Source organism: Solea solea, chromosome 5, assembly GCF_958295425.1.
Source record: "Solea solea chromosome 5, fSolSol10.1, whole genome shotgun sequence".
Lineage (NCBI taxonomy): Eukaryota > Metazoa > Chordata > Actinopteri > Pleuronectiformes > Soleidae > Solea > Solea solea.
Window position 1 is genome coordinate 19,177,814 of NC_081138.1, and position 27,478 is coordinate 19,205,291.

General features: G+C 40.8%; 1 protein-coding gene across 2 annotated transcripts; it reads left to right on the plus strand.

The window, feature by feature from the left end:
• The first annotated feature begins 232 nt into the window (after positions 1 to 232).
• Positions 233 to 27,029, plus strand: rhpn2 (rhophilin, Rho GTPase binding protein 2). 2 transcript variants are annotated; one of them, XM_058628869.1, is made up of 15 exons: positions 233 to 444; positions 5,145 to 5,260; positions 10,049 to 10,177; positions 14,733 to 14,808; positions 15,177 to 15,254; positions 15,507 to 15,631; positions 16,546 to 16,712; positions 18,049 to 18,236; positions 19,073 to 19,229; positions 20,829 to 20,948; positions 21,062 to 21,256; positions 21,619 to 21,695; positions 23,052 to 23,198; positions 24,323 to 24,478; positions 24,709 to 27,029. In XM_058628869.1, exons 1-15 carry the CDS (start codon positions 379 to 381, stop codon positions 24,970 to 24,972), a joined length of 2,061 nt encoding a protein of 686 aa, XP_058484852.1. In that variant the 5' UTR covers positions 233 to 378; the 3' UTR covers positions 24,973 to 27,029. The 2 variants fall into 2 exon arrangements, with proteins under 2 accessions (XP_058484852.1, XP_058484853.1); XM_058628870.1 differs by having other exon boundaries at positions 21,619 to 21,665.
• Positions 27,030 to 27,478: the final 449 nt, after the last annotated feature.

A 27,478-nucleotide genomic window follows, 5' to 3' on the forward strand; every position in this document is an offset into this window, starting at 1 on the left:
ACTGGTGGAAACTGAATTGCAGATACCTGAAACTGTAGTTTTGACTGGTAAGAATGACGTCACAGATATCTAAAACTAAAACGGTCAGAATCCAATTACGAGTCAAAAGTGTAATTCCAGTTCGTCAAACTTGGCGATCAAATGTTAAAAAGTTAAAAAGCCCAAGTGAGCTGTTTTCTCGTGAGTGGGCGGAGTCAGTGTGGCGTTGAGCAGAGTCAGTGCACGGAGCAGTCAGAGCAGACACGCAGCTGTGAGAGCAGCACACACGACAGTCACCTGTGGAGCAGCCGAACTCTGGTTTAAACTAGATTCTTCTTTATTTTGGTTTGTTTTAAATCAACGCTTCACTTGTTTTTCGTCAGACTTTGAGTCTTGAAGATGACGGACACACTTTTACCGAACGGAATCCAAGACGGTGGAGGAGACGGCAGCTACTTCAGAAAGGTCAGGTTTGTTTCTCGTCTGTCCCAAGTGTGCTGTGACAGCTAGGAGATGATGACGACACTTGATAATGTTTTTACGCTTCTTAATAAAAGGGTGGAAAAAAACAACTAACAATGTCTTTAGCTTCTTGGTTTACTAGTTTAGTGTTTGCTGCAATTAAACGTTTCATGTTTTTACCATCGGAGAATTCATCAAAGAGCACAACTATTTATTTATTATTTTATATGTTTATATTTATACATAGCTTTGTTAATTGTATCCTCTAGAAAGTAGTCGCCTATATTTTATTATTCACTTTTTTAACTTAAATTCTTTAAATTTAAGAGTTAATTTTCACGTTGGCATTCCATCTTTTTATGCTTAAATATAGCCATATATATTTTTTCTTCTACAGACTGCCCATGTTCACAGCTTCCAGCTGTACATCAACTGAAACTGTAGTAATTAAAATGATTTTATTTAATATTATTTTTAAATTTAAACACAAAGTGCTTTACAGATTAAAAAAAAAGAAAAGAAATACAGAATGAAACCATAAGGAGAACATTTTGTAACCTGAACCCCCCTGAATGACTTTTAAATGATGACAGCATTGGAGAACCAATCGAGCAGGAATGACCACATATTTTAACAGATGTAGGTAAATAAGCAATAACTTGTTTAAAGAAGATACTTTCATCTAAAAAATATGGAACTCCCAACATGAAAATGAACTAAATTTAAAATCAAAGGTATATAAAACACCACAGACAAAATGTGTAAATACCAGGGTGTCACTAACACTGACGCTCCTGATGTGTCACAACCACACCACTGTCAGTTTCAGATGTGTGTGTGTTACTCCAAGAATAGGCATATCTCCTGCACTTACTGATAGTGTGACTGAAAGGGCCATGACCAAGCATCCCATAATTAACCTTTTCTCAACCTCCTACCCAAAGGTCACACCGATCACACATGCATTGTGTCTTTCTTTTCACTTGTAATCTGGAAAAATCTGTAGATTATTGTAAAACAGACATTCTTGCTCTAAGAGTTGGACACTTTGGACATTATCTGGATAATGGCATCATCCAAAGAAGATGAGATGCAAATGTAAGCAGCCGGTTTCTCCGATAAGAGGTCCATTCTTACTTGTGTTGGAGATGAAACCTTTTCGTCATGCAAATAAGATGCTGTCATTACAGAGTGACTGTCATCAGGAAGAATAATCCCCATTCATTGCTTAAGGAACCTGCAGCAAAACCTCCCTAACCAGTTCTGTGTTTTTTTTGAAACTGTAGCAAGCAGGGTGTTGTTTCTTGTTTGAGGGCATGAGAAAATCTCTTGGCAGCGATTGAGTGATTATTTAACATGTTTTCACTGAGCACCGTCTTCCCTGTCTGCCATGCAGTGGTCCATGCATGTCTCATTCGGCCACATTTGTAACGGTGTCCTCAACTGGAGTGTTTTTATAGACAAGCTTGTTTAGGTGGACATCTGAACAGGGCCTTTGTGTCTTTCAATCCCCCCGAATCCCCCTCTGAACGCTGTCTGGATTTAAGCTCTGTGCTGCACTTCCTGTGTCTATAAAAAGGTCAGCTGGATGCAGGGTCTGGGACTGTATAGTGGGAGACTAGAGAGGCTAATGCCTAAACCACAAACTCTAACCTTCATTGGTGTAAGTTGTGGGGTCTCATTTTATCGTCACTTTTACGTTCTCTTCATTTCCTTTCCCCTCTGCATTTCTCAGATCAGGAGTCTTTTACTTTAATTGCAGGAGCCTGTCTCAGTATATTTTCACATTCACTCAAACCACAAAGTTCTACTTTCTCATTGTGTCATGGTAAAGGGATTTGCAATTTGGAAACTTTTTGGTCAAATTTTAACTAAGTGGAGCCAAGATGATCTGAGCTGCCATTTTATGTGCCACTCTCTCTTGGGTGAAAATGAGTTTAATGAGTTACAAGGCCTCATTGGGTTCGACCGATGCCCGAGGGAGCTGTTGTGGTTCAGGGCTTCCATCCCAGCCATCCACTGTTACTCCTGCAGTTGGCAGAAGTCCGACTGGACGACTTGGGGATGGAAACATGGCACGGCAAAAAGCCGAATTTGCATGTTTCTTCTCTTTATCCTCCTCGGCCAGTGAGAGCATTGACGTAGCATCTGGCCCGAGGCCGTTCTTAAGCCAGACCACAGACACAAATTGACAACATGTGTCCTGGTTCACAAACCAGACGAGCTCCCTCAACTTGGAGACTCTTGTGATTCCCTCACCAGGGTTTGTATTGGAAATAGGCAAATGAGAGCTGCAGCTGTGATCACATATTGTCTCTGACACAGTAGCTCACTGAAAATACTTTTGTCTCTGTTAAGACTGAATGATGCAGATTCCCTTCTGAGCATTTTGCCAAATAGTCGCCTCTGAAATAGGCGATAACTCGTGAAGTCCAACACACGGGCTGCTCCGTACATCTGCCGTCCACACTCCCTAAAACTCAAACGTTTGAAAAAGCTGCTGGTGGCTCTGTTGTAGTTGGAAAACTCCAGTTCACTCTAAGTCTGAACAGGAAGAAACGGAGACCATGGAAATCTGTGACACAGTTACCGGCATTTGCTTCGTGACTGATTCTTATCGCAATTTGAACATCAGCTGTGAAAAGTAAACACTCATTTCACTGTTCTGTTTACAACAGCAGACACATGTCCAGTGTACATGTATAAGCAGGTGATATACATTTTCAGTTGTGTTAGTATGGATGCAGGAAACTTCAGGCTGAAACAGCTGAAACATTTGTCTGGAGGCATAGTTTTTTTTTTTTGGTAGAAAACATGGATTTAGCCATGATTTCAGCTTGTTTACGTCACCATTGGGTAGTGTTACAGATACTGAGCATTTATCTGTGTTTTGAACTTAGTCCTAAGGAAGAATAATTGGTTTTGATATTTGAGATTATCAAAATGTAAATGCTCAGACTAGATGAAATAATTATCAACCAGCAGCCACTCCCTTGTTCTCTAACGCACAGATACTGCACATACGCCCTTTTTTCGACTTAACGAGTCACGTGAAGACACACCCTCTGCTGTTATCTGTCAATGACCTCACCCTGCCGCCATTCCAATAATAGCTTTTGCTATGTCCAATTGTGTTGGCGGAGTTTGGTTATGTAATTTTTGTGGTTTGTTTGTATTAATGGTTAATCATTACCACCTCAGGTCACTGAAGTGTTTGTACAAGAACAGCCAAGTGGTTATAGAGAGAATATGCTCTCTCATCTGTGACTCTTGTTTTATTTATCAGTTTTATTATGTGCTGAGCCCTGAGCTAAAATGCAAAAACTAAATAAAGCCAAACAGTCTGGTTCCCTGTGGTATCGACTGTATATGTGGGAGGTCAGTGAGGGATCATAGCCTCGTCTCAGCAGAAGTGAGGTGTGTGTTGATGTCAGGTGACATGTAACTGTGACCCATACACTTTAAACAGTGCCATTAGCACCATAGCAACCAAAGCACAGGAAGGAAATTGAAAAGTGTGCACAAAAAAAGACCTCTATTAATTTAGTCTGCCTTGGTAATGACGCCCTCGTCACCGTGGTGTTTACGTCTCCTCTCAGCAAAACCAGCCTCATTTAGGTCATTGAGACTGAAATTGTCAAAACAACAAATTAACATAACACACTTTTTGTGGAACAGGAGAGCATGTGGCCCATTAAGAAGTGACACAGGTTTGACACATCCTAACTCTGAGGAAGTGTCAGACTTGTGGTCATCAGTATCGGCAGATACCGATACTGATGCTTTGTTTGTTTAATTTCTGTTGTTCTTTTGTGGCAGGAACACAAAGAAAATGTTTATTTGAAATCGTCTTTCAGCCCTTTATACCTTTACAGCATCACAGAGCCTGTTAATAATCACAGTCTGTCATTTCGTTTAACAACTTATTCAATTAGAAGATTAACATTAGTGGCTGTTTTGGTGAGTACCATCTTATTTTCCAATGATAGTCAACAAAGGTAATATCGGCTGATGCTAATGTACAGCTGGCAAATCGGTTCACTCCTGCCTTTATCTTAAGGTTTGAAGCAGAAACTGATCTCATTGTCCTGCAGACATCACACTGGATCTGATAATTGGTGTTTCGTGTTGGAAACAGTGAACAAACTGGTTTTACTGCCTGACAGGCCTGTGTGCATCACAGAAGTACAGTGCAGACCGCACCTCTGTTGTGCTGCTGTTAGTCAGTCACCATGAATGTCTTAGGTCAGTGGATCTGCGCTGCTGTGCTATGACTGACAGCCTGTTGACTCTGGGGACGGGATACTTAGAGATGAAGGCACAGTGCAGCCACCCACAGAGAGGAAGTTACATTCATTTTATGCACACAGGCACGCTAGATGCAAGTACAGTAAAAGTGTTTCAGTTAAGCACCAACCACACACTCACCTTACTGTTATTTAGAGTGAAGAGATCAAGTCTAAAAAGACTGTAATAATATGCTGCGTAATAGTGCATTGGCACATTAGTTTGAAAGTTTAAGAACAAAAGAATAAGTAGGTCAAAGTACCACTTGCTGCCAGCAACACTGTTTGAATAACACGATGGAGATGTAAAAGCATTTTACAACTAAATCTTCAGTACTGCATGAGCTTGTTTTTTTTCCCCCCACCTTCTCCATTATTGTCTGCTGATGTGACTCTCCCTCTATCTTCTCTTCTCAGGGTTGTAACCCATTTGCCCAGAGTGGCCGAAGCAAACTGCAGAACAAGCGAGCCAGTCTGAACCAGCAGATCATCAAAGAGATGAGGATGAGGGCCGGAGCTGAGAACCTGCTGAAGTAAGAACAAAACTGATGCCATACAGTGCATGTGAGCGTCTGTTTGCAAGCGGAAAGAGTGTTCTTGAACAGAAGCAGACATAGAACAATGTGGTTTACCTCAATTCAAAGTGCACATATGCCGAGATATGCACTTTTATATCTCTCTGCTCACATTGTTCATTCATATTTGTGTGTATGTGTGTGCTGGGCGGTTGGTATTGGGTCGAGTCTGTCTTCACTTAAGTCATTGTTGTGTTTTTTATTTGTGAATCCTTGGTGAGACTTAAAACAACTGATGGAGGAATGTCATGTCGCCATAGAGCTGCTGTCATGTGTGACCAAGAAGAAACTTGAGGGGAAAAAAAGACAGGCGTTTTGTAGTCGTTTTTGTGAGTTCATTCATTCATTGTTCTCCAGTCTTTTTTTTTTGAGATTTGTCCTGTAGTCATGTGTCTGTATCTGAGTCTGAGAATGAATGCAGAAATATTTCTTCCTTTGGGAATACCAGTTCAGGTAGGATTAAATGGCTGAACTTGAGATCAGACTTCCCAGCAGAATAATGCAACAGAGAAATATGAGGAGTGCACCCTCGTGCTCTATATTCAGTTAAGACTGTTTCTTGGTTTCTTCTCTTCTAGCACTAGTTTCAGTCATGGATTACAAACCTCAAACATAAACATATTTTATGTCCCAACAGTGATTCTGTATACATATCCTGTTTGCATGTATTTAGTTAAAACCCTAGTGTGAAACTTTTAAATATAAACACTTGTCAACAACACCAAAAATCTCCAGAAGTTACGTACTGCAGCTTTAGAAAAGTATAGTCTGAGCTGAAAACCTTCATTTAATTATTGTGTCTTTAAAATAATACATATACATAGTGATTTACAGAGCCACATGTAAAAGAAAGAAGGCTTTTAATATACATTTTGTAATATTTTTGCTCCACACTATTCCTGAACCTCAGCCCGGCCGTCCAGAGCCAAAAAGTGATGAATGAATGTTTGCATAGTGTCAATGTTTAACAAACCTTTCCCTGCACTTGACCATTAACATTGTGTGTTCACTTTGTCTTTGACTCTTTCCCCTTTGCTTTGTTTTTCTTGTTAGTCTTGAGTGGACTTTCACAAGCATTTTCTCCCCATTATTGTCTCCTCGTTAAGTCATGCAGTGTTTTTTCCTGTTGAATGTTGAGTGTTAGGGGCCTGAACTGTCATCATGTATGGTTGTGGAACTGCACAGGATGACAGTAACACCAGATACAAGCGATTAAGCCATTCTGTGTATGTGCCACCCTCGACTGAATAAATTTTTAGAATTTTTAATATTTCCTTTATGCTTTTCATGCTACCATGGCCCTCAGTTTTCCTCTCAACATGTGACGAGACTGCATTAGTGTAATAGTGTAAATAATTTATCCACTTTAATAACTCTGGCAACAGCAACTGTAGCTGTAATCCGATTAGCTGAGACATAATCGTTGATAAGTGACTCTGGACATGAAAAGCCTGAAAACCAGACCAATCAGTGTGCTCATGTTTGTTCACTTTTAAACTGCCCCCCCCCCCCCCCCCCCCATTCCTTCCACTTAACACCACCTGTCCTGAACTTGACCGGTCGCAACCATTTATTAAAATGGGTTATGTTTTATCCAAAAGAAATCACTCCTCTTGGATGAGAGGTGAAACATTTTAAGCAAATACTGTATGACTATTGACAGAGAAGAGCCCATTGTTCGCGGCAATAAAACATTTTTTATTAACAATTGCTCGAGATGGCTGCCGCTCAAAGGTCTGTTGAATTATCCACCGTTTGAATTTTGTGGATGGCATATTTTCTCTAAAGCAAGAGAAAAGCTGCTGCTTTGCACTGTGGTCTGTTTACATTTTTCTGGGGCTCCTCACTGTCACACGTTTCTGTTGCTCTGACTGATTATAGCTCTGCTCTGCGACCTTTGATAACCTCTTGGAAATTGAAACCAAAAGACACCTTCTACAAATAAAAATCCCTCTGCCGATGTCTAGCTCAGAGACTGAGGAATTTAAGATTTATCTCTTATATATAATGATATATAATGATATATAATGAGCACTCCTCTAAACAGCACCACCTCCAGAACCTGCCACACGCACAAAATAGGTCTGTCAGTTACGAGCTGCCTGGTGAGATAAAAATAGAGGGCAGGAGAAGCATATGTCATCTGATTTTATGGCCTTTTATTGTTTTTGCCTAGAGGAGGTCCAGGGGAAAATATGTGGGGAAACAACTACCTCAAAAATCTGCTCTAAAATAGAGCTCTGTCTCTCATAGTATCAACAGAAATTCAAAATTCTAGTCTTTTTAGCTGCACATGTAATGTTTTGATTTACATATGACCATGTTACACGATGCATTTCAGTGAAAGCTGTCAGGATAGAGCTTCCTGTCTAAATAAACTTACACACAGGTTTGTGGATCATTTCTGTTAAGGTTTTCGTTGAGATTGTGTGTGTGTGTACTTGCATTTGTTTAGATTCTGGTGTGAACACTGACCTTGCCATGACCATCAGTCCTCATGGAAAACCAAAACCTGGTCCAAATAGGACAGAACCTCATTTTTGAGGAACTGTTTTAAGTTTAGGGCTAAGATCTGAACTGTAATTAGGTTAGGGTTAGCATTAGATATTACTACTTACTGTATAGTTAAGGTTATAGATAAGGGCTTTGTTTAGGCTGTGAAGATGAATGGAAGTCAGTGCATGTCAGGATAGCTGCGGGAACCTGTGTGTGTGTGTGTGTGTGTGTGCCCCAGCCCAGCTGCAGTCCAGACTTCATCTCTGACTTTCAGGTATGCTCGAAGCTTCATTTTAACGCCCTAAATCATGTGAAGTTTGACTTGCACTTCTACAGGTGATCTCTCATCTGTGTTTTGTCCCTACTTCACCTTCTTCACCATCCTCCTAGATTGTCAGTCTGCATTCATGTCCAAAGCAAATGTCATCTTTTGCTCCAACCAACCTTTGGTGTGAGGGGTTATTATTGGTTTTGGGGATAGGTATGTTGTGATGGTTAACATCAGGGTGAGAGGTAAGGGATTAAGGATTGTAAAACAAATGTGTATGTGTCTGTATTTCTTCTCCCATGCTGTGCATTCCTCTCTCTATCAGCAACAGGTGGAGTCAGTCTGGTCCGACCAGTTCTCTTCTCTTCTCTTCTCTTCTCTTCTCTTCTCTTCTCTTCTCTTCTCTTCTCTTCTCTTCTCTTCTCTTCTCTTCTCTTCTCACATAATATTGGTCAGTTCTGGAACAGTGGCACTTGTTTGCAGGTCATGTACATTGTATTTCTGGAATTTGGGCTCATGTTTCATGGACATGTTTCAGTCCACTGGTTCACTTTGGTCTGCAGCTCTGCTTGTTGATGTGTAGGAGTCACAGTCACATGCCACTGGTCCAGACATTATAGGCCAGCCTCTTAAAGCACTTCATGCACTTCATGCACTTCAATGGAGTCGCAACTTTAGCTTGGTTTGAATTTGAAAGTGTTTTCACCCCAAACATTAGGAGAGGATGTACAACTTTCTTTATCCTCATGGGATAAAGAGGTAACATGAATGAAGCCAGAATCATAATACTTTCTTGTAGTGCGTGATATGTTGTTATTTTCAAATCGTGTGGTGTGTGCATGTTTGACTTTGTCATGAATGAACATCGAGTGTGTGATGAAAGTACTAATTTTATCAAAGTCCAAGTAGCTCTGTTAAATAAAACCTTTTTTTCTGTCCTGTAACCTGCAGCTGAAGACTGCTGGTGCTTCTTCACGTCTCGCCTTTCATGTAAACAAACATCCTCTGTAAATACAGGGAGAGAGAGGTCAGGTGACAGAGAGACAGACTGTGATTGACAACAGTGAAACATCTGTTGGCTGACAGGTTTGAGGCAGGTGCATGTGTGACCTGACACATAATAATGAGTTAGGACTCACTGTCAGACACAGATAAGGATGCTGTGTGACCACCGTTAACGTTTGTGTTCTTTTGGGTCGCCATGGATACGTGTGAATTGCAGGTTGTGCTTTCGTCAACAATGCATCATAAATCACAGTCTAATCAATTCAGCTTTACAAAGGATTCAGCAACTTGTGTGCCCTGTGTGCACACACTGACACAAACACACACACACACACACAGGTATGCGCAGTTATTCTTCGTTAGGGCACTGCATTGATTTTCATTCATCTGGACATCACAAACAAAGCATTAACCAGAACTTCAACCTAACCATAATTCAAATCTTAGCCTTACACTTAACCAGTTCCTCAGAAATTAGGTTTGGCCTCATTCTTTCATCCTCAGTTTTATCTCTGCTGTGGAGTGAATACTAACCCCTTTACAGGTACACACTCACATACTTGTCACAAATTTTGCTATAAACAGTGTTGATGAACTCTTTCATGAAAAAAATAAATTCCCTAAATTGTTAATTAAACATGGGCATAAATACGTAACTAGTGGACTTCTGACACTTTGGCCCTCTTTTGTTTAATGTTGCCTGCTACACAGTGTGATCACATCGGATTTGTCATGTAATGGTGGATTAAAAAATAATTAAATAGCGATTTAATAGCGAGTGAGCTCAGCGGGTCACAGTGACACAGGCCTGTGGTTCCGGAATAACCAGGGGAGACCTGTTTGTTTTAACAATCAGATGCAGGGAAGCCTGAAGGCAGATTTAATTTTATTTTCCTCTACCGTCTCTTTAAGTGAAACATTGTTTGACCTTTTTCTCTCTTTGTTTTCTCTCCCTCACCATTCTGTCCTATGCGCAGGGCCTCGTCTAACAACAAGGTTAAAGAGATGGTTATGTTGGAGTTGAGCTATGTGAACGCCAACCTGCAACTGCTGACGGGACAGCTGGAAGCACTGAACAGCTCAGTGGAGGTCTACCAGAACACCCAGTAAGTACAAGCATGCCTGTTTCTTCTGGGTCTACCACGGACTCCGCTGCCCATATTCTTCTCTGCCAGTACGAGATGTCGACTAATTGTAAGTTGACATCAAAAAAATACGTGATAACACACCAAATGCGTTGCCTTATTGGTTTGAAATTCATTTCACCAGTGAAAAAGATGAGAGAAGTAGGGTAGAGTCCAACCAATGAGCATTTTTGGGAGCCAGTGCTGATATTGGTTGAGTGAAGAATTGACAAATATTATGAAATGTAAACAAGGCTATTACTATAAATAAAAACACAAATTCAACCGAATGTATAGAACTTGAATTAAGGAAAGACATTTTTTCTACTGTAAACAAATTATAAACATTGATTATAAACATCTATATATTAGAATGTGGCGACCTGCAGGTTTTTCTTCCAGTGATCGAGTGTTGTCACTTTTACAAAGTTGAATCAGTGAGTACTGGCTAAAGATATCTGGGTGTGTAAATAGCTCTGTGCCTCAGACTGCTGCTAGAATAAAAGAGGAAAACACAGACACTCACACATTGTGTTATTTGGCAGCCAACCAGAGAGAGACTGAAGGCTCTGACGGTAAGCCTGATGACAGAGATGCAAGAGAAAAGAGCATTGTAGGGAATGAGAGGGACATGCAGAATCGCACAGACACGAACTGTGAGAGTTTGTTGTTGTCAAACTGGATCGGCTGCATATTGACAAGAGCAACAACAAACCCAGATGCTGAATTTGAATGAAAGCTAAGACGAGCATCTGTTACCGGGTTCTTCCTTGTCAGCCTGATGATTGCGTGCGAGGATGTCTGTGATAGGTGTTTTCTTTCTTTATCAGCAACCCAAAGTTTTCTGGGCGTGTGTGTGTGGGCATGTCATGAGTCCCCTGTTGAAAAAAAACATAAAGGACTTGATGACTGCAATAGGGAAATTGAGATAAAGATAACAATGGTGAAAGATGTTGTTTGAGGATTGGCATTTGTCTGTGGTGTGGTTAACTTCTAACACACTTCCGCTGTCAAAATAACCAAATGGGTTGAACTGCATGCTTTGTCACAAATGTGGCCCGGTCACACCTTTTAGATATTTAGATATATAGATATATTCAGTGTGAACTCACTGTCTCTTTTCGTACGTGTAAAATGAAAGTCTGCTTTACTGAAATGAAATGAATGCTCTTCATTTGAAGCATTTCTGACTCCAGGATGTTTTCACTGTGAAGAACACTTCACACCAATACATATACACACACCTCAAGCATGTGGAGTCCATGAACTGTAGGCACAAATACATGTGTGACGCAGATAACGCAGGCTCTAATATGCTTACATACACCAACTCCAACACACAAATGTAGTGTTACCTATGACAACAAAAAGCAACAGAGCAATGACATGATGAGGCAGGGAGGCAGATGGTGTTGGTTTGAGAGGGATGTTGTGTGCTGGCTACTATGGTAACGGCTCTGAGTGTCATTGACAGAAATCTTACATGGTTCACAAAGTGCATTCAGGCTGCTGTGCTCTAACAGCAACATTAGGATGTATTTTTTTTATTAATGAGTTACAGACCTGATTAGGGTTTTCTTTTCTGTTCTGATGCAAGTCTGCAGATGACCTTATAAAAGACCTTATAAAACCCGCAAAATATTAACTCCCACTGGTGCTACAAACAGACCATATTACTGTGCTTGGATTCTAATGTCTCAGTGCTGTAAGGAGTTTCTAGTTTCCTTCCTACAGGGTTGCAGGCAACCATGACATCTTGCTTAAATTGGTAAGAAGGTGAATCCCCAGGAATACTGCATGCCAGACATTTACTTTCCTGTTATGACTTCTGTGAAGGTCTGGGCTTATTTAAAGAAACATTGAATATGTTACGTAATGAACGTTTATGAATAAAATGATAGCAACATCCTCAAAATCAAGCGGCTCCTTCTCTGTACAATCTCCAGGCACAAGTGTTTTCCGTCACATGGGAAAAAACCTGATTCAAGTGTGGGAACATTCAGCCTCCCATTAGCCTTGTTGTCAAGCTCTTAGACCGAGCACCTGCTCACTGCTCCACACACAGACATTAGGCAGGCCACAATCAGCTTTCCACCATTGTGTCTGTTTTAAAAGAAAATTCAACACGTGCACTATTCGTGTCATGTCGTCATCTTCACACTGCCAGGTGTACAAAACACTTCCCATGCGGGTGGACAGATTACATGCATGTGTGAGTGTCAGATATGTTGAGAAAGCCTGTCTATTTCATTTCTTAGCAGGTGACTCTGTCACATGACACTGTGCAGTCACAATGGAGAGATAGCCTCTTCGTCCTCCTCCTCCTCTTCTCAGCATGAAACATAAACCCAGTCTTGGGTACAGAGACAAAAACCTCCTCTCACTTTTCTAGGCTTTTCCCACTCGGTCCATCGTTCTCTAAATAGTGTCCTTCCCTGGTTATTTCTCACTCAGACCAGATTAGGCTGGCTTGGGCATGAGGTAATGCATCAGAGGACTCACATACAGTGTACTTTTCGTGACTGGTGTAATTCACGTGTTGTACATGACGTCGGTCACCTCCTTGAACCAACAACAGAACAAACATTGTCTTTTTTTTTTATCAAACATGAAAACAAACACAGAAGCAATATCTTGAACGTTATGGTGATTCTTTAGAGTTCTGTCATTTTTGTATTAGATAATGTTTGTTCTGTGCCTTGTTGTAATGTTCTTGGTCTGAACTTTCTGACACAGCATAGTTAAAGTGCTGACACACGTGAAGACGGTCAGATAAAGATGTCAGCGCTGCAGGCAGCTGCATCAACTTTTGTTACATGAGAACGGAAAGACTGTTTTGTACTTTTATGTGATCAAAGCCGCAGCCTTTGTTTCACTACACTGTGATTTCGCACATTTTAATTGTAAGAATTCTATGAAGAAGGAAACAACTCTTTAACTTTTTGTATTTTGTGTGACAAGAGAGCAGTCGAGCCCAACAGATGAGGATTTTTTGGGGGTGGTGCCGATATTGGTAATGATTACTAAATACTTTCTAAATAAGGGTTCTGAAACATTTTACAAATACAATAGAATATATAAGACTTGAATTAAGAAATACTTTGACTTTTGAAGGTAAATCTCTTTTTTTTATCATTCTAAACATTTAAAGAATTGCCTTGTTAATTCTATAAATAAGCTGATACGGAGCCCATTGGATGGTTTCAGTCGGGCTATTTTCCATGTCCTATTGTGTGCAACATGTTTATTCTAAGATTTTAAAATGAAGGTAGGAGTTGTGCTGTGTTCTGACTGTAAATTGTGAGAAAAGGCAGCTTCCTTATCTCTTCCATGTCTTGTACATTGGCACTTTAACTGTGATTGAGGGGGAGTGACCTTCTTGCTTTTTGCAAGGATACACCCCCTCTTCACCCCACCTGCCTCAGACCCACACTCACTCACACACACACAGACACACACACGTCTCGCCCGCTGTCAAGCCAGTGAAAAGTCTAGTGATCTCATCTACAAGCAGTAATGGACTACCCTGCAGGCTCTGTCGATGTTTCTGATGAATGAGGGTTTCTGTGATTCACAGAGCCAGTTTGCTAGAGGAATGCTGCCTTATCATCATGTGATGAATGAGTGTTAGTCCTTGCTTTCTGAACCCGCTGTTGTGGACGTCTTGTACAGTGAAAAGTCTGTGATGCATCGCCAATCACTTCGATGGAAGGTCTCATGGTTATAATAGTTTTGCGATGAGATCGCTTTGTGTTTAAACAGAAGATTCTGCCACTGTTGAACCTCATTATTCTTCTTTCAGTGGGGGCAGGGGGTCTTGTTTTTTTTACAGCCTCACTCTGATCAGCAGCAGGTATCTGTCACTTTGTGTTTCCTCAGCTCTGATAACAAGCTGAACCTGTTTTCCATCTGTTAGCAGCAAGGACCTCCAGGTAACTGCTGCAGGAAAGGTTTAGTCCCTGCTGTACCGATCAGAATCGGTGGTTAACCTGCTGTTTTAATGTCAGATTCAGTTTACTGTTAGTTAAAGTTAAAATAATAGGGGGTAAACACTTGTTTTAAATGACTCTGTGCAGCTTTACGATATAAGGAGATGTCGGAGGGCCTCTTTCACCTTTAAATCCTGCCGTGTGTGCTGTGCACCATCTGCCTAATCCATACCCACGTCTATGAAACGACACTTAAAAGGAAATGTAAACTTTCTCAGGCTGTGGAGCTGGTGCTGGTGTGATCAGGCTGATCCAAGTAACCTTATTATGAATTAATCTGACTGCTGTCAGCCTGATATCCTTAAAAAGACCTGGTTTATGGTCAAAGGTGTGCCACGCCCAAGTGCCTTCTTTGCTTCACACTTAAGCTTTTAATGCATCTGTAGACAAGTGGTGGATCAGTGCGTTATCCTTTTGTGTGTTTACGGGGTTATTGTCGTCCATACCAACATGTCTTTGAGCAAACAATATTTTCATAGTTTACATTAGGGCTGGGGGGATCTGACATGCAGTGGTCATGACTTATTGTCTTTCTGTTTTGTGTGCAGGGAAACTGCTAACATCCCGCTCATTGCTCTGGGTCTGAAGGAGACAAAAGAAGTGGACTTCTCTACTCTGTTCAAGGTACACAAGAAACAACTATCGTTGATGAACGAGACACATTTTTTTTCACTTTGATGTAAATTTGTGAAACATTGAATGAACTTATGTTCTGTATTTATTCAGGAACAGTGATAAAATGTCTTTAAGAAACTGCTTCCTATTAGCCAAAAAAAGTTTTTTTAGACTGGTAAACATTTCATATTTCATGTTGTCAGCCCATGTGAGAGGTTTATTGATGATCTCACCTCAGGCTTGCTATGTCAGAATAAGGATTCTCACGAGCCTGCTTGGTTCTGTGAGCAGTACAGAAATAACATGGTGTAGACGTGCCAGGCAGCTCCCTTTTGCTCCTCCATGCCTGCATTTAATATTGGGTTTGTTTTTGACAGGACTTTATCTTGGAGCACTACAGTGAAGATGGCAACAGTTTTAATGATGAGATTGCCGACCTGATGGACCTGCGACAGGTACTATTTTCATATCACTGCCTGAGATGATGATCAGCTCTCCAAGTGTATTTTATGGAGGTTCTATTTCTACGATTCACCCTGCAGATAAAAGTGTATTTTCATTTCTGAAGTACTTAGATTTAGGCTCTAGTTTTATTGCCACCTGTCTTTGTTTTATTTAAAGGTTATTGACATTGTTTTTGGGACTTATTTTGACTTAATTTGTATTATTGAGGAATGTATTCAGATCTGTTTCCTTTCATGTCCTAGGCTTGCCGAACGCCCACTCGAAGTGACGCCGGAGTGGAGCTGTTAGCAAAATACTACAGTCATCTTCCTCTGATAGAGACCAGATTCTTCTCCCCTAATCACCAGGCTGGCATCTTCTTCACCTGGTACTATACAGTATATAACATTATGTAACATTAATAATCATCATCATAATAATAATTTAAAAACAATACTTATTGGCTTAACAATAATTAAAATGTATTTCAGTATTTTTACCTCTCCCAGTGGTTTTCATCTGTCCTGGTCTTTTATATAGCTGCCATGAGTCACCACACCAGGATTTTTCTAATCCTTGGATCTTGTTAATTTCCTGCAAAACATATTTTTAACTCCAAATATCATCTCATTTCATCGTCTTCCGCTTATCTGTGTTCGAGTTGCGGGGGCAGCATTCTCAGAAGTGCCCAGACACTGCACTCCTCTCCCCAGCCCACTTCCACCAGCTCTTCTGGATTGACCCCAAGGTGTTCCCATGCCAGCTGAGATATGTAATGTCTCCAGCAAGTCCTGGGTCTGCCCTGGGGTCTCCTTCCAGATGGACATGCCTGGAACACCTCCCCGGGGAGGCGTCTAGGGAGGCTTCCTGGCCAAATGCCCAAACCACCTCAGCTGGCTCCTCTCAATATGGAGGAGTAGCGGCTCTACTTTGAGCTCCTACCAGATGTCTGAGCTCCTCGCCCTATCTTAGGCTTAGCCCAGCCACCCTGCAAAGAAAACCCATTTCCGCCACTTGTATCCGCAGTCTCGTTCCTTCAATCATTAGCCACAGCTCATGACCATAGGTGAGGTTCAGAAAGTAGACAGGCGGGTGAATTGAGAGCTTTGCCCTGAGGCTCAGCAGACAACAGACCGGTGCAGTGACCGCGTTACTGCAGACACTGAGCTTCTGTCCTCCAAATATCATTTTATCATATAATATTATTCTATGACTGTATTACTCATGTTAGCCTTTACCGGACTTACTCTTTGTGTGGGGCATTTTGACGAGTAGGTGACAGCTCCCTCATGTTTCCCTCAGGTACGACTCTTTCACTGGAGTGCCAGTGTGCCAACAGAACCTGTCCCTGGAGAAGGCCAGCGTGCTTTTCAACATGGCTGCCCTCTACTCTCAGATTGGCACTCGTAGTGATCGGCAGACAATTGTCGGTCTGGAGGAGGCCATCTCTTCTTTTCAGAAAGCTGCAGGTAGGAAGAGATATGCTGAATGCAGGCTGAATATTATTTTCATCTCTTACCAGCCGAGAGAGGATTTATAATGTAATTTCAAACATTCAGCAATGTCTTTTTTTTATCTTTAACATCTTTAACACACGGTTTCTGTTCCCATGTAATATGGGTGAAACAAGAGTAGTAATGGGACTACCTCAAATGATTCTGTACAGAAGAACAAATAAAGACAAATAATGTTTGGGGCGTGTCATTTTAAAAGTTGTGTTTTTTAAATATTTAACTTGTAAACCAGATTAACATAGCCACATCTGATTTATCAAGGCCAAAGCGATTAATTTCCCTGATTAGATTAACATCATGGCACACACTGTTCTGTGAAAGAGCACAAGTGCACACACAGCCTTAGTTTCAAAATGTATTGTCAGCTTCCACCCTCTGCCTCCTCTGCATGACAGATAAAGATACAGTTGATTCCTCTTTGGCTTCATGTCTTGTGGCCGAGCTCCAGAAAGTACCATTCACATGAACCGCTTCCCCAACCCTCAGAGGTTTGAGGAGGCTCAGACAAGCTTTGGTAGAACTATGACTTGGCAGTGTGAGGAGTATTGCTGTATAATTACAGCTCTGGATAGTCTCAGACTTTGGTTGTGTTGCTTTGAAGACTGTGAACAGGCCTTGATTTGAGGGACATGGGATGAAGAGCATTGTCTTCATAGCTGCAGTAGGTGAGACTCAGAGATGCTTGCTGCCAAAGGGCTGCCGCAGTGCCCTTTAGCTAAGGACAAAATGCAGGTTCAGAGGATGGGAGGGGCTGGCCTGATAGATGAAGACTAGTGAGGCAGTACTCTGTTATTAAGTTGTCTTCAACTCGTCAGCTGCCAGGTTTTTAATCTGTAAAATAAGAGGGAGTTGCTCTCAGTTGGAATGTAGATGTTCTTATTGCTCCCATTGAACATGAAAAACCAATTTAAGAAGGTTTGTGTCTTGGCTAAATTGTAAAGAAACCCACTCACATTGATCTCATTGCATTAGGCTTTTCTCCCTTTACTCAAAACATCAGCAGAGGAGCAGATGAGCCGACAGATAGAATTAACTTTTTTAATTCATCTGTGTTCTTTATTTATACTTTTTCCATTTTCCTGATTCAGCTCCCCCACATCACATAAGACAAACTAGAGTTGTTTTGATTAGAAAGGATGTAAATCTGCTTGGATTCTATGTTTGGATTGTTGTGATGTAGAGGAAATAACAGAAATTTGAATACTGAAAAGGTCTATGTTGACAAAAGTAAATAATCATTAAGTGGGGGTAGTTTTGGTTTGAGTTGCACTGATGAGTCATTCTTCTCCAGGGACCCTACACCACCTGAAGGAGACGTTCACACACACCCCCAGCTACGACATGAGTCCAGCCATGCTCAGTATGCTGATTCGGATGATGCTGGCTCAGGCTCAGGAGTGCCTGTTTGAAAAGACTGCATTGCCAGGGATCCGCAACCAGTTCTACTCCCTGATGAAGATGGCTCAGGAGGCTGCAAAGGTAAATTAAATGCTCTGGTATACAATTAGAGAAGTGACATTTTAGTGACACAGTTTAACGACTTTAGTTAAAGTTTAGCTATGGTCCTCCCCTCTTTACTGACAAATGCGATTACTCACAGTTGTCATTAAGCCATGTTTTTAGACACACTTAAATTCCTAAACAAAAGACTAGAGAGCAGTCTTTACTCCATAATTATTTACTTCACAGTTGTCATTATTTTTGACATGTTCTCAGCCACTGTTTTCTAATACATACAGTATATTGTGTGAATAAGAAAATCTCTGCTATGTAAACATACAGGTAACTAATGTGTTGAGCAGAGAATGATGTTAAATGTCTTTGATGCCTCTGTTATGACCTGCTAAATTGAACGTTTTCTGAAAGCTTTAAGCTCAGGCTGTTATCTATACGTAATGTATACGTTGTTATTATGAGGTCACTTAAACACACCAACAGACACAGGGAGTAGCAGTGTAGTCGGGGCATTAAGTAGGTCAAAGTGTCCAGTTGAAGGCGACTCTCCAGATTTACTTCCAAGGAAAGCTCATTCTTTGGCTAAAAAGGTTTAAGACAAGACAAGAGATAAGACCAGGATTAATGCTGGTCTGGCATTTCTCTTATGAGCTGTGAAAGGACTCCCTGGACTTGGAAGTTATTTGAGCCATACATTATGTGTCTCTTTTAATGGTAGCTGACTGGCATTAGCTGTCACAATTATTAGTTTGGTCTGTCATGTGTTAAACGTGACGTGAAATGTCCCCACAGTCAGATTCTGTACTTCTACCAGTGATTTTCTTGTCCGCTCACTAACTTCTTCCTGCTTTTTCTGCCAGGTCTCGGAAACCTACGACCAAGTCCATCAGTCCATGATCCAGACGCCAATCAAAGACAATGTCCCGTTCTTCTGGTCCACCATGTCACAAGTCAAAACCAACCACTACCGCTCCATGGCGCACTTCTTTGTAGGCTCAGCTCTGCTCGACCACCAGTGTAAGGAACATTTTATGGATAGGTTTAAGGTCATTCAGAATTTGCAGGTGAAATTACAAAGTAACATAACTTGTTGGTTATAAGTTCAAAGATAGTAACAGCTGACGTTGCCCGGTATGTTTTTTGCATAAGAGGACACTGTTTTTATTTCAGGGAAATGCAGGGATTTGCATATCCTGTGCAGCACACAGTGCAGTGCATTGTATGTTATTTTTGAAGAGTTGTGCTCTCCCTGCACTAACTATAACACAAAGTAGTTGTAAATGTAATGCAAAGTCAACACAACAAAAAAATGTGGTCCCTCTTCTCCACGGGTAAGAGAAAATGTGGGTTGACAGATAGTCCAGTGACTTTAATTGGCCTCCATCTTACCCTCATTTTTATCGACAATAGCTGCCTGATTTTAAAAACCTGATACTTCCCTTAAAGTGCTGTTTAGGCCACAGTCTTGGTCGTGTCAGATGGTTGGTCTGAGCCACAGCCAGCCACAAGGCTATTACATAACAGCTATTTACAGAAACACAGCCCATGGTAAAGAGAGGCTCCGGGCTTCCAGGAACGCTGGTCAAAGACAGACAGCAAGAGAGATTGAAGGGAAAAAGAGACACTTTGAGGTAGTGAAGTGGAAGTGTTGTAGGCTGCTGGAGGATTATAGTCACGATGTATCGTAATGCTGAACCAGTGTGAGAACCAGTGACTGAGTGAGAGAGGAAGGGAAGGATGCACAAACCCTTCAGTAGCAACTTTGGTGATACTAGTTGCTAATTCTTCATCATATTGGTTTAATTCTAAATGACTACTGTAGTCATTATTCTCACCTCCTTATGCATCAACATTTTGCACTGCTGTTGGGATCTCGTTTTTTATCTTTCTTAAGATTAAATACGTTAAAGATTAATTGGAAAACTAACAGCACATAGCCGATCACAAGAAGCTTTTACAGTGGAAGGCCATAGATTTACCCCGTGTTATGAATGGGACAGGACTGAATAGGGGAACAAAAGAGCAGCGCAGCTTTGAGTTTTTCCAGCTCATTAACAGATTCCTGTGTGAATGAGAATAGCGCAATTACCACAGGACTGTAAAAGCGGACTGAACCCAAAAATCGGGACAAAATGAAGGCTGCTTTAGTAAATGGGTTAGTCACAAACAGGGATTGAATAGATGATTCATATTGTTCTCTGTGAAACAGACATGTCAGGCCTCTAGAAAGCTCTGGTACTTTAGATTTACCAATTATATGTAATGAACCAGGATGTAAAGGTGAGGAACCAGTTTAAAGGAACGCAATACAATCAGTTTCAGTGTCTTTGTAATGGGTACAATTAAAGTGAGTTTAATGGTATACATGAACGTATTTAATGATACACTGTAGACAATTTCTTTTGTTAGTTTGCAGTTGGTGATTAAGTCTTATACATTTACCTACAAACAAAGGCGCATATGTTTAAACGCATACAAGTATGTAATGCCGTATATCCTTGTTTGGCAGAGGACAGCACAGATTCATCGTTTGTGTGAGAATATTCCTTTCCAGTAAAATCAAAATCAAAATAAAACATTATTGGTGATGAATCCCATTCTTGTCTGTGTGCCCAGTGGGTCCCAGTGATGATGAGGACCAGCAGGAAAAGACCTTGTCTCAGGTGTATGATCGCCTTCCTGAGGGATGCTCTCCTCTGGACATCCTGAAGGACAGAGAAGAACGAAACAGAATTGGTAAGAGTGCAAGAACTCATATTATGTGTGTAGACATACATGTTTTGAGTGATAAACTCTTGATTTAATTATTGTCATTCGTGTGCTCATCTCTTCTTTGTCCCTCTCCCCAGGTAAAGCACACATCCGACGGGCCATCCTGGGTCATGAGGAGGCACTGAGGATTTACGGTTTGTGCCACCACCTGAACAAGCTGGAGATCCTGGAGGAAATTTTAAAAGCCAGCCACCAGCGCACACTCAACAAGTACAGTGAAAATGAGAATCAGGAAGAATTCACTGACTACATGGAGGCACCGGACATAATCTGTGAGTGATTCAAGTGATTTCCCACAGAGGGCAGCACTACTGTCAGTGAAAATATGTTGTCGAAGTGAACACGAGAAGCTGAGATAGGATTAGAAAGATTAAGGTGATGTGGGCCACTTTGAGTGTCACTGAGGCAACAGCTGACCCGTAACCATAGTTTCACCACAACAAACACCTAATAAATTATGCTAACATTAAATGGAACAATGTTTGAATAGTATCACTTAGGACACAGATCTGATCAGTGACATTTATTCCCAGGAACAAATAATGTAATATTTACATTGCCCGCCTCTTTATGGGCAACAGTCATAATGTGGTTGTGACCTTAAACATTGTTTTATCACCCTTTCTTTCCACAGCTAAAACAGAGCACAAAGCAGAGCTGGAAGTTCCCGCAACCACAAAGGTGAAAGTCACCGACTTTTTCCAGAGGCTGGTATGTGGGTTACTAATCTTCTTCACTCACATTGCTTATATTTTTTGTACTTGCTGGTTGGTTTATTCAGTAAGTGACGTGAAATGACTGACAATACCCAAACAGTATTTTGTTATTTCTGAGTACAACCAACCAAGGGTTAGATTCTGGGAAGCTTTTTTTCACATTTGGTCCTCGCTTGTTTCCAACGTCTCTTGGACTCAAAACCCAAAGAAAAAAAATGCCTAACTAACACTAACCATGGATACAGGTGCTATCTGTCCTTAAGTCACTACTGGTTATTTGAGATAGTGAGTTTCCCCCGAGAGCACTTCATAAATCCCTCATGTTCCTTGCTCAGTTGAGATTGGTGTTTGGTCCCTTTTGGGTTTGTATGAGGATGTTTCACTGTTTTACTGGTCAAATTATTATCATCATGGTGGTGGTTTGGTAGTGGTCACTGGCACTGGAATATTTTGTTCACATCCTCTGACAGCAAGTTTAAAATGACTATAACAACCAACAAGCAGATAAATGGTGAGGAGCTTAAAGGTCAGAGCATGTTTCCTGGCCACAGTCTGTACGCAAGTTCTGAATTATTGCCTCTTTCATTGCTGCCTGTAAAATTCCACCTTGCTCTTTATTACCAGTCGTAGCAGCAAGACTGAAATCATTTGTGGTCTGTAGATCAGTGAGAGACTGAAAAGATAAACACAGTGTCCATACGACTTCCCTGGTGATAATTAAAGGGGCAGGAGTGACAGGCCTCATCTTGCTGTTATGTTAAATCGATATGAAACATGTTTACAGGATCTAACGGAGGATAGATTCTGTCAGCAGATAACTGCATGAATGCAGTTCAGCTTTGGCAAACTGAATATAAACATACAGCATGCTTGTGTCCACTACAGATTAGTCAGTGTTATCGATTAGTAACTAAACAGCCAGCTCAGTTCATGTCATGGTAAAAGTACAAATAGCATTTTAAAATATCATTTTCGGATAAACCAGCAATCTAGAACAGCTGCTGTCTTTTCACCCAGCACAATCAGTACTTTTTACATTTTTTACAGGGTTAAATGTCAAAAAGGTTGGATCTTTGTATAGTGTTGGGCATATTTTCATGAGTCACTCGGTTTATACAGAGTACACTGAGGAATGTTTGCTTTTGCAAAAGGGGAACACTGATTTTTCTTGAGAGAACAGAGTAATTATAGAAACTTGGCAACCCAGAGATGTATACAAGCCTGTTTGATATATGAGATATACTGTACATATGCAGCTGTAGTAGCAGGCCACACACTGTATACAGACCAAAGTCTCAAAAAAAAAAACAGTTGTCATTAACCACTGCGTTGCCTAACTGTCTTCACTCAGGGTCCCTTGTCAGTCTTCTCAGCCAAGCAGCGGTGGACTGCTCCACGGACAATACAACTTCATCCTGAAGACAGAGACCTGGGATTCACCCTGAAAGGAGACTCACCAGTGCAGGTGGTTTCGTTGGACCCCCTCTGCCCAGCTGCTGTGAGTAAACTTATATTCCAGAGGAAGATTAATTTTCTATCGAATAGATAGCCTTCATGCTCTCTTGCAGAAACTTGAAATGATCTTGAGACAGATCATCCATCAAGCCCAGGATTCTTATTTTTTTCTGTAATGTAATATATGTTCTGGTCAGTTAAATAAAATCTATGTGTATGGTCCGTCAGATAAAAAGGTTATTATATGAATTCCGTGCACAGTGTCTTGTTTCTACAAAAGACAATTAATAGCCTCAAGGTCCCAGTGTGTAAAGTTAGTGACATTTAATGGTGATACTTTCATGCTCACCACTCCCTTTCTCAAATCAGGAAACTAAGATGGCCATCGCATACCAGAAAATATATTCTTTGCGTTGTGAGCTTCTGCTTCAAAGTGGTAAATGCTCGCTCTGGATGATTTTGGCTGCTGTAGGAACATGCTGGGGCAAGACGGTGGTCTCAGTAAAGCAAGGCCATTGCCTAAAGCAGATATAAAGGACCTACTCTAAGGCGATTTTACACCTTACACACAGATGTATAGTAGTACATTCAAATGACAGTCCTGTTTGTTCAGAGAACTTTGTATGAAATGGTGGTTTGTATGAGTGGGATTGTGTTTGGAGGCTCTCGTCCTCCCTTCCTCATCCACTCTGGCCTCTAATTTAATTAAGAATCTGAGAGTATTTACTCCCTACTATCCTTTTCATTCTGACAGCTCATTAAGAGGTGCTGACAATGAGCAGACTCTTATTACGCCCCGCAGGCTCTGCAGAGAAACAGATTAGTTGTATTGCGTAAGCCTAGCTAGGTTAAGCTCTTTGTAACTTTTAATGCGGCATTCAACTGGATTTATTTTACAACTCACTGCGTCTCTTGAGTTGTTGATCTCCCTTCTGGGCAACACCGGTTGAGTTATTGGACAGAAATAGCTAAGAAAAGATAAGAATGATTTGCCACAGCTATGAAATAGCGTGCTCTGATAGCACACTACGCATCGCGATTAATTATTCATTCCTGCCGCAAAGTAATCTTTGCTCGAGACTTAACCTCAGTGTTGGTATTACTCCATGTTAGATAGTTCCACTAACCCACTTCTTTATAACGCCTGCTCTTTCACATCTTTTTCAGGCTGACGGGCTCAAAGAAGGTGACTTTATTATTGCTGTGGGCGACACTGACTGCAAATGGTTTAGTGTGAGCGAAGTGATGCGGCTACTGAAGGACGTGGATGAAGAGGGGATTGACATACAGGTGGTCAGCTTGATGGACACCAATCCTCAAATGGTAAAGCATGCCCTCTTCTGCTCATACTTAAAAAGAGATTTGCATTCCTCTTAAAAGTATTGTTTCCTTTCTAGGTAAAACAGTCAATAAGGATTCTTATGAGAATTAATTCTCACATAAGTGCACATATTGACTGAAAGTTTGAATTACCCATGCAGAGAGCATTTTTAAATCAACGAAAAATTACTACCACTTTGACTAAATGTCACTGTCGATCTCTCTCTGTCCAGCCTACCAAGAGTGCCACCTTCTCTGGGAACCTGCCCAAGACCTACTCCATGATTTGTCTGGCCTATGACGATGACGACAAAAACTCCAAGTCCCGCAAAGTATCCAAGAAGTCATCCTTCCTCAACTGGGGCCTGAAGAACAAACTAAAGAGTGCCAGCACCCTCAGCCTTCCCACAGCTGACTCTGGCTCCCTACCATGGAATAAACACTGCCCCACCTTCCCCAGCTCCAGCTCCTACAACAATGACAGTGCTCTGTACTGAACCTGCTGCAGACTCTGTCCTGTCTGCCGGCATTGTGCAGTATGCATATTGAGCCTAGCATGGCTGCATACAGTACTGTGCTGTACTCAAACTGGACCTACCATGGCACAGTGTCAGTGCCGTTTGGTGTATCCACTGGAATACTGAGCAGTAGTGTACGTAGCTTCTATAACAGCAATGTGACATCACTGCCAGCTGCCTTGGAAAGTGGCTATATATGTGGCTGCATATGGGTGCCTATGTGAGTACACGGGTGCCGTCCCAACTCCGTTCAGTATCTGAAGTGAAATCACTCTCCACCAGGCCAGTCTGTGTACAGCACAGTACAACTGCACTATGGGAAAAACAAGCCAACTATCATCCCAGGATACATACAGCACACATAATAGAGACATGTGGCACTTGGACAGCGTCCTAAGTTCTGTCATCTCAGTATGATTTCTTAACAAAAAAAAAATGTCCAGATGAAAAGAAGAACAAAAACAAACCTATAGCATCGCTCTCTGCATGACTGCAGGGGGTGATTATTTTTTTATTCCATTGTGTGCTGATGTAGCTGTGATGCACTGTGTAGTTCTATCCTGTTTGTATCCTCGGTACATGTTTCATACTGTATTTGCTAACGATTTGGTCATTGCCGCTCCGTTTGTGGCGATCAATGGATGCTGATCAGTTTTGGGGATTGAGAGACATGTCGCATTTTCTAGATCTTATCTTGTTGCAGTACTGTATTGTACAGCAATGATTGAGGGAAAACAAATATTGTGCTGATGTGTTTTGCAATATTCTATTAGCTGCTAAATTGTATATATTTATATATATATCTATATCTATGTGTGTGTGTGTGTGTGTGTGTGTATATATATACATATGTATGGATATATATATATATATATATCTACATACATATATATATATATATATATATATATATATATATATACATACGTATATATAGATATATATACACCATGGTTCTGTTATGTTATTGTCACTTTTTATTTTTGAGACAGCCTTTGAGGATTGTTATTTCTGTTGCCTGTTGGAACTCTTAACTAAATGGACATGTTGGTATTTTAGTTTTGCTTAATATACCAGTTATGCCACCGACTAAACTGACTAAATGCGTCTGTTAAGCCAGTTAGTACCATTGACTGTACCACTCTGACTTATCATAATCTCTTCTGGCCACACCCATCGGTGCTGAGGCTGTCTGGCAGTTTGTCCAAGAAGAAGAAGAAGAAGAGCATAAGCTGTGTGTCTTTTGGTAATGTGAATGTTCATGTAGTTAGAAGTAATTTCTTCTCCAGAAGGGATAGAATGTGGGCAGACTGATGACATTCCTGCATTGAACTTAAGACAGCCGGTCACCCAGCAGTGACTTGGATCAAAGCCCGCTGTCAATTCAAAACTGACACTGTGCAGTGTTGGACTTTCTGTTTATCTACAAAGTAGATTCTTACACACATTTGATAATCAAATTATTTATGTAATTAAAAAGAAAATTCATACGGAAATATGTATTTACTTGTAAGTTGTAGGTGTCAGTACTAGATTGTGAATGGTCAAGTTGTGAAAATTTGCACGTTGGATTTTCTGATGGGCTTCTTTAAGGAATGTATTTAACTAGCATCGCTTAGTCCTTTTGGTGAGGTTATATTCTTAAACGTTGTGTCTTTGTAAAGATATTTTAAATGTTTTTTTAAGAGTAACACTGAGAAAATGTAACAATCTTTACTGTTTACTTTACATGGTGTCTTAAGAGCCATTTATATGAAGTCGTGAAGGAAAGTGTTAAACCAGAATGTGCAGTCATTGATTCATTAGTATGTGCCAACTAAATGTGCTTACAGAGGCAGATAAACTATACTTTGCATTCATTTAACAGTGCATACTGATCCTAAATGCCTTGGTGTGTATGGTGTCAGGTTGGATTCAGGTTGCCTTTGCTTCTTTACCTGTCCACTGTGCTGCATATGTGGTAAAAATACTTTGTTGGTAAGTCTTTGTGTCCAAAATGTGTAAAATCTTATGTCAATAAAATGGGGACAAAACCAGTTTCTTGATTTTCATTTTATTGTATTTTATTATTATTATTCAATAAACTACTGGATATATGTGTGTCAGTGGCCAAGCACATTTGGAATGACTGGAATGATGTTTGACCTCAGCCCTCAGTGGGACAGCACTCACCAAGTTGACTCTGTAACTTTTTTAACCTATGCTCATATGGCAATGTCATCCTCCATCATACAGGCAGAAAACAAACGCAGTGTGATTAAGTTTTACCCTTCAGGCCTTTCATACCGTTCATGGCATCAGACTTTCTACAATGCCGGGATATTTGACACATGACACGTGTGGTCTGTACTTGTCGTGTGTGGAAGTGAGCGCATTTTATTCACTTTATTCACAGGACAAGTGAATAAAGGACAAGTAAATTAGTTGACTATACCAACCATATCCATTCTCAAATGAGTAATGCTTAATAAAACCCACTGAATTT